The 14,058-nt window shown below is 46.8% G+C and overlaps 1 protein-coding gene across 2 annotated transcripts in view; it reads left to right on the forward strand.

The window, feature by feature from the left end:
* The window catches only part of LOC126149883 (regucalcin-like), a 95,894-nt gene that overhangs the window by 36,756 nt on the left and 45,080 nt on the right, over window positions 1-14,058 (forward strand). For both annotated transcript variants that reach the window (XM_049915849.1, XM_049915840.1), the window contains exon 2: window positions 7,976-8,145. In XM_049915849.1, coding sequence (XP_049771806.1) covers window positions 7,986-8,145 — 160 coding nt within the window. In that variant the 5' untranslated portion in view covers window positions 7,976-7,985. The remainder of the gene's footprint in view (window positions 1-7,975; window positions 8,146-14,058) is intronic.

Here is a 14,058-nt window from a genome sequence, read left to right on the forward strand (position 1 = left end):
TGATTATATGATAGCGGAACAAACACTGGTAGCAGTTACTTCTGTAAAATATCTGGGAGTATGCGTGCGGAACGATTTGAAGTGGAATGATCATATAAAATTAATTGTTGGTAAGGCGGGTACCAGGTTGAGATTCATTGGGAGAGTCCTTAGAAAATGTAGTCCATCAACAAAGGAGGTGGCTTACAAAACACTCGTTCGAACTATACTTGAGTATTGCTCATCAGTGTGGGATCCGTACCAGATCGGGTTGACGGAGGAGATAGAGAAGATCCAAAGGAGAGCGGCGCGTTTCGTCACAGGGTTATTTGGTTTCCGTGATAGCGTTACGGAGATGTTTAACAAACTCAAGTGGCAGACTCTGCAAGAGAGGCGCTCTGCATCGCGGTGTAGCTTCCTCGCCAGGTTTCGAGAGGGTGCGTTTCTGGGTGAGATAACGAATATATTGCTTCCCCCTACTTATACCTCCTGAGGAGATCACGAATGTAAAATTAGAGAGATTAGAGAGATTAGAGCGCGCACGGAGGCTTTCAGACAGTCGTTCTTCCCGCGAACCATACGCGACTGGAACAGGAAAGGGAGGTAATGACAGTGGCACGTAAAGCGCCCTCCGCCACACACCGTTGGGTGGCTTGCGGAGTATAAATGTAGATGTAGATGTAGATGTTTACGACGCAGCCTGATATAGCGCTGTAGTGACAACCACTGAAGTGTCACTTGGATTTCGTCGCCCGACCGCGCCTAGAGCATCATGTTGTGAGCAAGGTCAAGTCTTGTATGCAAATCACTTCCAGTCATTGGTGTAGGCCGTGCGTGCAGGTTCGAACGCCGTCGCAAATAAGACTCCTGATAAAGGACCTCCAAGACTGATGTGTTCGGTCTGGTGGCCATTGACCATAATTCGGAAGCGTGTCCTGTGGATTAAACGTAGGATCACCCTTGCCGACGCCTGCGAGAGGCCTGTGTGTTCAAGTACAGCGCAAAGGAAGCCACGGTCGAGGTGGTCAAATGTGTGATCAAAATCGACGGCGACAAGGGCGCCTCGTCGGCGGTAGGGCGTGACGTCGCAGTAGGCGCCAACTGCCCTGTAGGTGTTGTTGTCGCCGCCTAAATACAGGGTTATTACAAATGATTGAAGCGATTTCACACCTCTACGATAACTTTATTATTTGAGATATTTTCACAATTATTTGCACACACATACAAAAACTCAAAAAGTTTTTTTAGGCATTCGCAAATGTTCGATATGTGCTCCTTTAGTGATTCGGCAGACATCAAGCCGATAATCAAGTTCCTCCCACACTCGGCGCAGCATGTCCCCATCAATGAGTTCGAAATCATCGTTGATGCGAGCTCGGAGTTGTGGCACGTTTCTTGGTAGAGGAGGTTTAAACACTGAATCTTTCACATAACCCCACAGAAAGAAATCGCATGGGGTTAAGTCGGGAGAGCGTGGAGGCCGTGACATCAATTGCTGATCATGATCTCCACCACGACCGATCCATCGGTTTTCCAATCTCCTGTTTAAGAAATGCCGAACATCATGATGGAAGTGCGGTGTAGCACCATCCTGTTGTAAGATGAAATCGGCGCCGTCGGTCTCCAGTTATGGCATGAGCCAATTTTCCGCGGGCTACGCGTGAAACTTGCCCGCACGCGTTCAACCGTTTCTTCGCTCACTGCAGGCCGACACGTTGATTTCCCCTTACAGAGGCATCCAGAAGCTTTAAACTGCGCATACCATCGCCGAATGGAGTTAGCAGTTGGCGGATCTTTGTTGAACTTCGTCCTGAAGTGTCGTTGCACTGTTATGACTGACTGATGTGAGTGCATTTCAAGCACGAAATACGCTTTCTCGGCTCCTGTCGCCATTTTGTCTCACTGCGCTCTCGAGCGCTCTGACGGCGGAAACCTGAAGTGCGGCTTCAGCCGAACAAAAGTTCATGAGTTTTTCTACGTATCTATAGTGGGTTGTGACCATATGTCAATGAATGGAGCTACAGTGAATTTATGAAATCGCTTCAATCATTTGTAATAGCCCTGTACGTCTGGTCAGGATGGATCGTGTGTCCGATTGTGGCCTGAAGATGTGTGCGGAGGATTCGGGCAAAAAGTTTATAATCCGTGTTTAGGAGCGTAAGAGAACAATAATCGTGACAACAGTGAGAACCGCTATATATTGGAACCAGTATCGTGATGCGTTCCAGGAAATCCATGGGGACGGTGAAATCGTCGTGGAGGACGTCTTGAAACATCTGAATCCACCTGTGCTCCCATCAGGCGACCGAAGGCGTAGTAGAATTCATTTGGTAAGCCGTCTGGTCCCGGTGATTTGTTCGGACACCGTGTGCCAAGGCTGCTCTTAAGTCTTCAACAGTTATGGGAGCCAGGAGGGCGTCGTCCTGGGATACTAATTTGGGTACAGGCAAATCTTGATACTAGTGAATGGTCCGTGGGTCTTCGACATAAAACCCCCTGTAATACTGGATGAATGCTGCAGGCACACTGCGTGTTGATGCATCCACCCACTCCTGTCTCGACTGATGTTATAAGCTGGCTCTTGCGGTGGCAGCTCTCTCTGATGACTTGATATGAAGATGCCATTTAAGTGGCTTCGAGACTGTTAACCGCTGAGTGCCGGCCACGTGATGTTCCTCAGTGTAATAAAATTCCAGCTTCTCCCGACGCCAGCACGCTCTGTCATGGCGACATCCCACGTGCGTCCGTCGTGGGGCCGGCGCGGTCGAGCCACCAGTGTAAAGGATGGACGTGCAGACTCCCATGTACCAGCGATCTCCTGCCGACATGCGTCATCGTACAGGTAGCAAACATTCAGCGTCCATGGACTACAGCTTCAGTATGTGCGTTGATGGAGTGTGACCGAACAAATGGTCAGTGAAGGCTATCGGCCACAGTTCCGCGTCCCTTGTTGTTGCTCGGAGGCTTTGGGAGATGTAGATCGAGACGGCTAGTGGAGTGGTTGGTGAAGTACGTATAGCCACAGCAGTTCCCAAGGAGGAGATGCTTTGGAAACCGAAACAGAAATCACTGGAGATAAGGAAACGTTGTTTTCGAGAAACGTGATCCAAACGCTTTAGCCGTGATTTGTGAACTGTACTATTTGCTAGCATGGAAACTGTATATATCAAAGGACACTGATTATTTGCATGTCACTATTTGCTTGCGACCCATCTTTGTAAACACGCAAAGTATTGTCACTTTAATTTACTGTAATAAACTCCATTAATAAGATTTGCTTGAATGTTGTATAGCTATCCGAGAAAACAGCTTCCTAGGCACCCTACATTAGATTAGTGGGATCCCTGTCTGCAGCCTTTCCAGTAAGGTCCTCTTTTCCCAGTATTCCTAAATGGTGCAGTTTCCTTAAATGCCGGCCGTTGTGGTCGAGTGGTTCTAGTCCTATAGTGCTTAGAGCTATTTTTTTCCTTAAATGTCCTTTCCTCAGAACTCGCTAAATCAGAAAAATATATTGTTGCACCTTCTCGCGTCCGTCGGCCGTCGTAATTTAATTTATTATTTACTACAGAAATTGATTGGTAATAGTGATTGTTGCCGACTTGCGTTTTGGGTCTTAATCAAAATGATATTTCATTCAATTCTGATTTACAATTAAATGCTTTTCTTAAGTTCTATTTTTTTAACAATATTAATCTTCAGTGGAAATTATTTGTTACGTTAATGAACGTTAGACTCGCTGAATCTTAAAATATGAGCATATAAGTTTAACAATGGAATAAACTTTTCATATTAATTTCCTCGGCTAGTCAGTTCACTTTAATGCAAAAAATCTTTAGTTATTAATTGCAATTGTGGCCCACACAGCGGTGAGAGTATTTTTTCTTACCTCCGTTAACCATTGCATTGTAGTCGGAGTCCTAGCTCTGGCTCTCGGCTGTTGTACTGAAAATAAGAATCTTAAAGCTACGTATTTTCTGCAGCGTCGGGTGGCTGTGGAGAAAAATGTATATTATGTTAATAGCGGGCGAGTTTTTCGCTTCCGCTAATTTTTATAAGTTAATATCGCCACGTAATGGCGTCGTTGGCTGCATCGGCCGCTGCGATTGTTGCACTGTAAATTACTCGAATGCAGGTTAATTCAAGGAAGGCGGACATGAAATCGGGATCACCTCTTACAAATTCAAAGGGAACAATAATATTCAGTCAATATATTATCTGCTTAATTAGTACAAATATGCTTACCTTTGGCAGGACTCGCAAGATGTCCGTCTGCACGCAACCAAGACAAGAGAAGACGACTAAAAAATTAACAAAAGTCTCTTTAGATCATTTCGTTATATTTCTTTGTCTTCGAAAATTACACAGAGAAATTACACTCCTGGAAATTGAAATAAGAACACCGTGAATTCATTGTCCCAGGAAGGGGAAACTTTATTGACACATTCCTGGGGTCAGATACATCACATGATCACACTGACAGAACCACAGGCACATAGACACAGGCAACAGAGCATGCACAATGTCGGCACTAGTACAGTGTATATCCACCTTTCGCAGCAATGCAGGCTGCTATTCTACCATGGAGACCATCGTAGAGATGCTGGATGTAGTCCTGTGGAACGGCTTGCCATGCCATTTCCACCTGGCGCCTCAGTTGGACCAGCGTTCGTGCTGGACGTGCAGACCGCGTGAGACGACGCTTCATCCAGTCCCAAACATGCTCAATGGGGGACAGATCCGGAGATCTTGCTGGCCAGGGTAGTTGACTTACACCTTCTAGAGCACGTTGGGTGGCACGGGATACATGCGGACGTGCATTGTCCTGTTGGAACAGCAAGTTCCCTTGCCGGTCTAGGAATGGTAGAACGATGGGTTCGATGACGGTTTGGATGTACCGTGCACTATTCAGTGTCCCCTCGACGATCACCAGTGGTGTACGGCCAGTGTAGGAGATCGCTCCCCACACCATGATGCCGGGTGTTGGCCCTGTGTGCCTCGGTCGTATGCAGTCCTGATTGTGGCGCTCACCTGCACGGCGCCAAACACGCATACGACCATCCGTGCACCAAGGCAGAAGCGACTCTCATCGCTCTGAAGACGACACGTCTCCATTCGTCCCTCCATTCACGCCTGTCGCGACACCACTGGAGGCGGGCTGCACGATGTTGGGGCGTGAGCGGAAGACGGCCTAACGGTGTGCGGGACCGTAGCCCAGCTTCATGGAGACGGTTGCGAATGGTCCTCGCCGATACCCCAGGAGCAACAGCGTCCCTAATTTGCTGGGAAGTGGCGGTGCGGTACCCTACGGCACTGCGTAGGATCCTACGGTCTTGGCGTGCATCCGTGCGTCGCTGCGGTCCGGTCCCAGGTCGACGGGCACGTGCACCTTCCGCCGACCACTGGCGACAACATCGATGTACTGTGGAGACCTCACGCCCCACGTGTTGAGCAATTCGGCGGTACGTCCACCCGGCCTCCCGCATGCCCACTATACGCCCTCGCTCAAAGTCCGTCAACTGCACATACGGTTCACGTCCACGCTGTCGCGGCATGCTACCAGTGTTAAAGACTGCGATGGAGCTCCGTATGCCACGGCAAACTGGCTGACACTGACGGCGGCGGTGCACAAATGCTGCGCAGCTAGCGCCATTCGACGGCCAACACCGCGGTTCCTGGTGTGTCCGCTGTGCTGTGCGTGTGATCATTGCTTGTACAGCCCTGTCGCAGTGTCCGGAGCAAGTATGGTGGGTCTGACACACCGGTGTCAATGTGTTCTTTTTTCCATTTCCAGGAGTGTATTATAATACGGGTACATGAGAAAAATGTATGTTCGCCTGAGCGGCTAGTGTCCACTTATTATTCAAATTTTTAATGTTTTTTAAGTCTTTTCTTAGTATTTCACTGGGGACGCTATAACCTATTAATTCTTTTATATCAGTCACTATCATCATTGTTTTTATGCCATTATTATTTATCGCATAGTCAGTATTTCTTACTCGGGTCGTCAGTAGAGACAGACATCTCATTTTAATACTACGAGGAGCATTAAGTAAGTAATGCAACACTTTTTTCTCAAAGCAAACTGGTTTATTCAGGATTCCAGTAAATCATACTACTCCCCAATTTTTTGGACACAAATTTCTATTCTTCAACATAATGTCCGTTCAGTGCGAAGGCCATACACCACCTTACTGGAAGGAACCTTACGCCCGCATGGTACCACACTACCGGTCGGCGACGGAACCAACGTCTTGCTGCGTCAATAACCTCCCCATTACCCATGTACTGCTTCCCGCGAAGTGCATCATTCATTGGACCAAACGGATGGAAGTCGCGAGTTGCGAGATCCGGACCATAGGGCGGATGAACAATCCGATAACGTTTTGCGAACTCCTCTCGGGTGTGAGGCTTTGCGTTGTCATGGAGGAGAAGTTAGTTGGCATATTTGTGGCGACGAACATGGTCAAGTTCCAATGGTTCTAATGGCTCTGAGCACTATGGCACTTAACATCTGAGGTCATCAGGCCCCTAGAGTTTAGAACTACTTAAACCTAACTAACCTAAGGACCTCTCACACATCCATACCCGAGGCAGGATTCGAATCTGCGACCGTAGCGGTCGCGCGGTTCCAGACTGAAGCGCCTATAACCGCTTGGCCACACTGGCCGGCAACATGGTCAAGTCGCTTCTTCAGTTTCCTGAGGGTAGCACGACACACTTGCACCATGTGGAACGACATGAAACAGAATAAACCCTTCAGTGTTCCAGAAGACCGTTGCCATGACTTTACCGGCTGAAAGTTCGGCGCTGAACTTTTTCCTCGGAGGAGAGATGGTGTGGCGCCATTCTATGGATTGCCGTTTTTGTTCGAAGTGATGAACACATTTTTCATGGCCTGTGATGATGTTCGACAAAAAATTGTCACGATCAGCCTCGTAACGCGCAAGTATGTCCACACAGATGGTCTTTCGTCGCTCTTTATGGCCTCCTGTTGGGCAGCGAAGAACCCAGCGGGCACACACCTTTGAGTACCCCAACTGGTGGACGAGTGTCGGCACTAGCAACACTGATGTCCAATTGAGCAGCGAAGTATTTGAGTGTGCTCCATCGATCACCTCAAATGAGTGAGTCTGCACGTTCCAACATTGCAGCAGTCACAGCTGTGTGCGGCCGATCGACACGTGGGATATAGGAAATATTGAGCGACCCTGTTGTGATGATCACATACGCCTCGCCCAACGACTCACCGTGCTTTTGTTCACTGTGAGGTCTCCGTAGCATTCTGCAAGCACCTGGGACACTCTGGTTTTCCGCCAAAACAAACTCAATTACGGCTTTCTGCTTGGAACGCACCTCCATTACAGACACCGTTTTTAAGTCCACGTACGGGGTCGCCACCTACTGGAACTTCATCAAACCATATTCCACGAAGTCCTACAACAAATTTCGCATTTTTCAACCGAAAGCGGCTGAGAAAAATGTGTTGTACTACATACTGAACGCCCATTGTATTTATCACCACAAAATTGTTATTTTTCAGATAATTGTGATGTAAGAGATGGCCTGATGACGCAAATCAGATCAAGTTAAGTAAATAAAAGTAAGTAAAAAATAATTAAAAAGTGGGAGAGTGGCATTAACTGTCAGTGCAGTTCACTTTCCTCCATTTCACAGCTATACTGTGCCCCCCCCCCTCCCCCCCCCCGTGTGATCGTACCTTTTAGATATTACTCTCGTATCTGGCAGCATTCATTCTTAAGCAACATGGTGCAAGTGGATATAACATGTGATTTAGATTGGCCAGCAAGCGCTACATGGAGACAGTTTTAGAGCCTACAGCACTACTTCACAGTGCCCAAAATCCACTTATGACTCACGTCAAACACTTCTTCCGTTTCAGTATTTTTTTTAAAAAATGTCTTTTTGTTGTTATTTCAAGTTTTATGTGACGGAGCCCTTTTCGCGTTGATTAAGCAGTATTTTCCTCACTTTCCAGCCAGGGTACAATGTCACCAGTGACGGTGGAGAAGATTACCGAGCCCTGCCAGTTAGGAGAGGGGCCACACTGGGACGCAGACAAGAAAGTCTTGTACTTCGTCGACATCGGAGGAAATCGGGTGCATAAGTACGACCCGGCGACTCGTACTCTGAAGAGCCTCACTCTCGGTGAGTACTGTTTCACTCGCTTGTACTCTTTTAACACACCGATCAGCCAAAACTTTGTGACCACATTTTCAGTAGAGTCTTGGTCCAAATTTCAAACACAATGCAGCAACGATTGTACGAGGTACTGAGTCGACAAGACTTTGATGGGTTTCCAGAAATGCAAGGTATTGAGGAAATTGGATAGTTTTTTTTATTTCGTCCGTCTCAATGGCATTGATATAAAATTCAGGCATAGTTATTACTGTAGTGGACTGACAAGACAGCCAGTCCACAGTGACGGGTAACCGAAAGGCACGCGTTTACACACGCCGGCTGGCGTTAGGTCTGAAACAGGATACGTAATGAATGCTATAAAGAAAAGTACGTAGCTGCTGGAATACTTAACTTTAATCCATCATTTGTATACAGCATTCTTGATGATACAAGTGAGACTCTCTATAGAAACGGTTAATGGCGCCTTGCTAGGTCGTAGCTATGGACTTAGCTGAAGGCTATTCTAACTATCTCTCGGCTAATGAGAGAAAGGCTTCGTCAGTGTAGTCGCTAGCAAAGTCGTCGTACAACTGGGACGAGTCCTAGTACGTCTCTATAGACCTGCCGTGTGGTGGCGCTCGGTCTGCAATTACTGACAGTGGCGACACGCGGGTCCGACATGTACTAATGGACCGCGGCCGATTTAAAGCTACCACCTAGCAAGTGTGGTGTGTGGCGGTGACACCACAATTACTTGTTCCGGTCTGATATACGCGTTTCCAAACCACACGTCTAAACATGACTAAGTACATGTCGTAGAATAATGTGTACGAACAGTATGTGTCCATATTGTACGTATTCATATGTTTATAGGCATACGTTGCTATTAAATGCAATTATCCATACAATGTGGTGCCAAAAGGCACAGAACGTATACGGTGGGCAACCAAGTATTCTCACTGATCTTAGCGTGCACGTCCACTGATGCCGAATGACACAACCAAACTACAGTAATAAACGGGACACCTCTATTGGTAAATAGATGTAAACGTCGAGTGACTAGGGCCTCCCGTCGGGTAGACCGTTCGCCGGGCGCAAGTCTTCCGATTTGACGCCACTTCGGCGACTTGCGCATCGATGGGGATGAAATGATGATGGTTAGGACAACACAACACCCAGTTCCTGAGCGGAGAAAAAATCTCCGACCCAGCAGGGAATCGAACCCGGCCCCTTAGAATTGACATACTGTCGCGCTGACCACTTTATTTTTTAATCTTATTTTGTTCGTTGCATCTCCTCGAGGCGGACGTCGTAAGACATTTATGTAAGTCCGTCGTTTTTTTATTCTTTTTATTTTTATAAACTTTTCACTTTTTTTCTTTATTTTGTTCGTTATTGATCGTTGTGTTTGGTCGTTGCGGACGTCGCAAGACATCCTGTTCAAGTTCGATGGTTGATCCTTCCACTCAGTTTTTTATTACAGAGGCCACCCGGCTCTCTGGCCGAACACGCTGAGCTACCGTGCCTTGTCGTTGACCCCTTAACTCGGTATTTTTATTACAGAGGACATATAACCCTCTGACCGACCCGCCGAGCTACCATGCCAGCGATCGCTCAGCTACTGGGGCGGACACCTCTATTGGTGCCGCCCTCGTACATACGCGCATGCCAGTGTGGTTGTTTATATTACGGTGCTGCCCTAACCATTGTCTTTATTATTGATAAGAATTTAAAAGCAAAGAAGTATCAAATTTACGGTGTAGAAAATGTTGACAATTTTGTTTTACAAAATAACGTGGCATCGAAGTGCAAATAGGCATTTTACGTTACAGGAAATCTTAATTTTTTTTTCGAAAATAACGTAGCGTCAAAATGGTACATACAAAGCCAGGAGGCGACGAAATAGCGCACCGTCCTGTATACAACCTAATATTTTTGTGGCAGAGTAAAGTACGAAGCATTACTACCTTGCGTACAGGAAGTCAATCCTAAAGCGTAGAATATGTTGTTCATTATTGCATGTTGGCCACATACTGAGTAAAATAAAATAATGAGAAAGATATAAAACATATACAGCTTCACAAATTACATTATTAGCGTAACCTTTGATATCAAAGCCACAGTAACGCATTAAATAAATATTACACAGCACCGTACTGAGCATCACCCGACACAATCATCATTCATGGTGCGAAGGCCACATTCAAAATCAAAACTTATTTCTGCATTGATCATACAAACACAATAATCGTAGCTAAAGGTGTCATATAAGATGTTGATTGTAGAGCATTACATAGGACTACATTACAAAAACCATGTTACAACTATTATGCGCCACCTCGAGGCGTGCAGATTTTTGTCGTACACATTTGAACAAGTGTATAAAATGATTACGTATGCGCGCACCCTAAGCGCGGTAGTAATACACCAACATATGCTTTTAATTAAGGAAAGGCAAACCTACGTTTCTAGCATTTGTAGACTTAGAGAAAGCTTTTGACAATGTTGACTGGAATACTCTCTTTCAAATTCTAAATGTGGCAGGGGTAAAATACAGGGAGCGAAAGGCTATTTACAATTTGTACAGAAACCAGATGGCAGTTATAAGAGTCGAGGGACATGAAAGGGAAGCAGTGCTTGGGAAGGGAGTAAGACAGGGTTGTAGCCTCTCCCCGATGTTATTCAATCTGTATATTGAGCAAGCAGTAAAGGAAACAAAGAAAAATTGGGAGTAGGTATTAAAATCCATGGAGAAGAAATAAAAACTTTGAGGTTCGCCGATGACATTGTAATTCTGTTAGAGACAGCAAAGGACTTGGAAGAGCAGTTGAACGGAATGGACGGTGTCTTGAAGGGAGGATATAAGATGAACATCAACAAAAACAAAACGAGAATAATGGAATGTAGTCGAATTAAGTCGGGTGATGTTGAGGGTATTAGATTAGGAAATGAGACACTTAAAGTAGTAAAGGAGTTTTGCTATTTGGGGAGCAAAATAACTGATGATGGTCGAAGTAGAGAGGATATAAAATGTAGACTGGCAATGGCAAGGAAAGCGTTTCTGAAGAAGAGAAATTTGTTAACATCGAGTATAGATTTAAGTGTCAGGAAGTCATTTCTGAAAGTATTTGTATGGAGTGTAGCCTTGTATGGAAGTGAAATATGGACGGTAAATAGTTTGGGCAAGAAGAGAATAGAAGCTTTCGAAATGTGGTGCTACAGAAGAATGCTGAAGATTAGATGGGTAGATCACATGACTAATGAGGAAGTATTGAATAGGATTGGGGAGAAGAGAAGTTTGTGGCACAACTTGACCAGAAGAAGGGATCGGTTGGTAGGACATGTTCTGAGGCATCAAGGGATCACCAATTTAGTATTGGAGGGCAGCGTGAGGGTAAAAATCGTATGGGGGGACCAAGAGATGAATACACTAAGCAGATTCAGAAGGATGTAGGTTGCAGTAGGTACTGGGAGATGAAGAAGCTTGCACAGGATAGAGTAGCATGGAGAGCTGCATCAAACCAGTCTCAGGACTGAAGACAACAACAACAACAACAACAACAACAACAACAACAATGCTTTTCGCTTAGGAAGGAAAAAAACATGAGTACCATAGACACATATAGCACAGCACATTTTTGTGTGACCAGTGCGTACTGTATCATACAATGCCTGTCTGAGCAGAAAGCATATGTTGTCAGATATTTTCAGTCTTTCTTCGATTTCTACTTTTATCACGGGAAATAACTGCCCGCCACCGTAGCTGAGAGGTCAGCGCGCCGGCTTGTCATGTCGGGGGGGGGGGGGGGGGGGGTGTTCGATTCCCGGCTGGGTAGGAGATTTTCTCCGCTCAGGGACTGGGTGTTTGTGTCGTCTTCGTCACCGTCATTTCATCCTCATCGACACCTAGGTCGCCGACGTGGCGTCACCTCAAAAGACCTGCACCAGGCAGTCAGTTCTACACGCAGAGGGCCCTCGCCGCACGACATTTCATTTACAGGAAGTAACTGGAATGAAAAACCGAAAATCGGTTACTTCAGAAACCGGCTATTTTGAGAGGTTTTAAGTCATGTGGATAGAACCAAAAATCGGTTCCAGAATGAGATTTTCACTCTGCAGCGGAGTGTGCGCTGATATGAAACTTCCTGGCAGATTAAAACTGTTTTAATCTGCCAGGAAGTTTCATATCAGCGCACACTCCGCTGCAGAGTGAAAATCTCATTCTGGAAACATCCCCCAGGCTGTGGCTAAGCCATGTCTCCGCAATATCCTTTCTTTCAGGAGTGCTAGTTCTGCAAGGTTCGCAGGAGAGCTTCTGTAAAGTTTGGAAGGTAGGAGACGATGTACTGGCAGAAGTAAAGCTGTGAGGAAGGGGCGTGAGTGTTGCTTGGGTAGCTCAGTTGGTAGAGCACTTGCCCGCGAAAGGCAAAGGTCCCGAGTTCGTTCTCGGTCCGGCACACAGTTTTAATCTGCCAGGAAGTTTCTTATCAGCGCACACTCCGCTGCAGAGTGAAAAATCTCATTCTGGAAACATCCCCTAGGCTGTGGCTAAGCCATGTCTCCGCAATATCCTTTCTTTCAGGAGTGCTAGTTCTGCAAGGTTCGCAGGAGAGCTTCTGTAAAGTTAGGAAGGTAGGAGACGATGTACTGGCAGAAGTAAAGCTGTGAGCACCGGGCGTGAGTCGTGCTTCGGTAGCTCAGATGGTAGAGCACTTGCCCGCGAAAGGCAAAGGTCCCGAGTTCGAGTCTCGGTCTGGCACACAGTTTTAATCTGCCAGGAAGTTTCAAAAATCGGTTGTTTCAGCATAACCACCACCCCTCCTTGCTTCGAGCAGCCGTTCGCCTGGATGACGGCATATCTAAAAGTAAACTGAACTCCTCCCGCACAGTCCATGAAGGCCCAAAAGGACCGATTGGCCGCCGTGTCATCCTCAGCCCACAGGCGTCACTGGATGCGGATATGGAGGGCCATGTGGTCAGCACACCGCTCTCCCGGCCGTATGTCAGTTTCCGAGACCGGAGCCGCCACTTCTCAATCAAGTAGCTCCTCAGTTTGCCTCGCAAGGGCTGAGTGCACCCCGCTTGCCGGTAAACCGGACGGTCACCCAGCTAAGTGCTAGCCCAGCCCGACAGCGCTTAACTTCGGTGATCTGACGGGAAGCGGTGCTGCCGCTGCGACAAGGACGTTGGCCTGATGGCGTATCAGGACACGACAGTCGAGCTGGGGTAATAAGAAACGTGGTTCATCCGACCACGCGACAGTTTTCGATTGATACGCGTTGCATTCTGTAAGATGCCGTGACCCGCTGCAGTCGAAACTGATGATGTCGTGGGATTAACATAACACGCGGAGTCATCTGATGTGGAATACCGTGCTCACCCATGTGCGCTAAATAGTTTACTGCGAAACGCCTGTACCTGCTCCAGCACTGTATTCCGTCACTCGATCTACCGCGGTTCGGCGGCTGTCTTTCTTTACAGACCAGACAAGCTGCCGACCTCCACATTCCGTGATGGGACGTGGAAATCCAGCAACTTGTCTCCTACTTGTGGTATCACCGTCGCACAAGAGCTTTCATGTCCGGGAATTTATTATTGGGAAGTATAGATCAAATGTGCGTGCCATAAAAGAGCAACACGACGACATAAAACACTCCGTAGATCGGTGAAGGGAACCATGCGAGTAGCAGGCTGAAGAAGAGAGAGGGTGGACAGGGTAGAGAGCTTCTTGCAGACTGGGGAGAGAGCTGAGCGAATCTGAGCATATAATATATTGTACCCGCTGATGGCGCCGGAAGTATTGAACAGCCTGGAGAAAAAACCGAAGACTGGTCGGGAAGCCGAAATCGATTAGGGGTGTCGCCAACAATATAGGCACTCCCAACATCAAATTATTTTTTTGAGCCGTCAGTGTAAATAAATGTGGCATCCTTTATTTGT

This window comes from Schistocerca cancellata, chromosome 1, assembly GCF_023864275.1.
Source record: "Schistocerca cancellata isolate TAMUIC-IGC-003103 chromosome 1, iqSchCanc2.1, whole genome shotgun sequence".
In the NCBI taxonomy this organism is placed as follows: domain Eukaryota; kingdom Metazoa; phylum Arthropoda; class Insecta; order Orthoptera; family Acrididae; genus Schistocerca; species Schistocerca cancellata.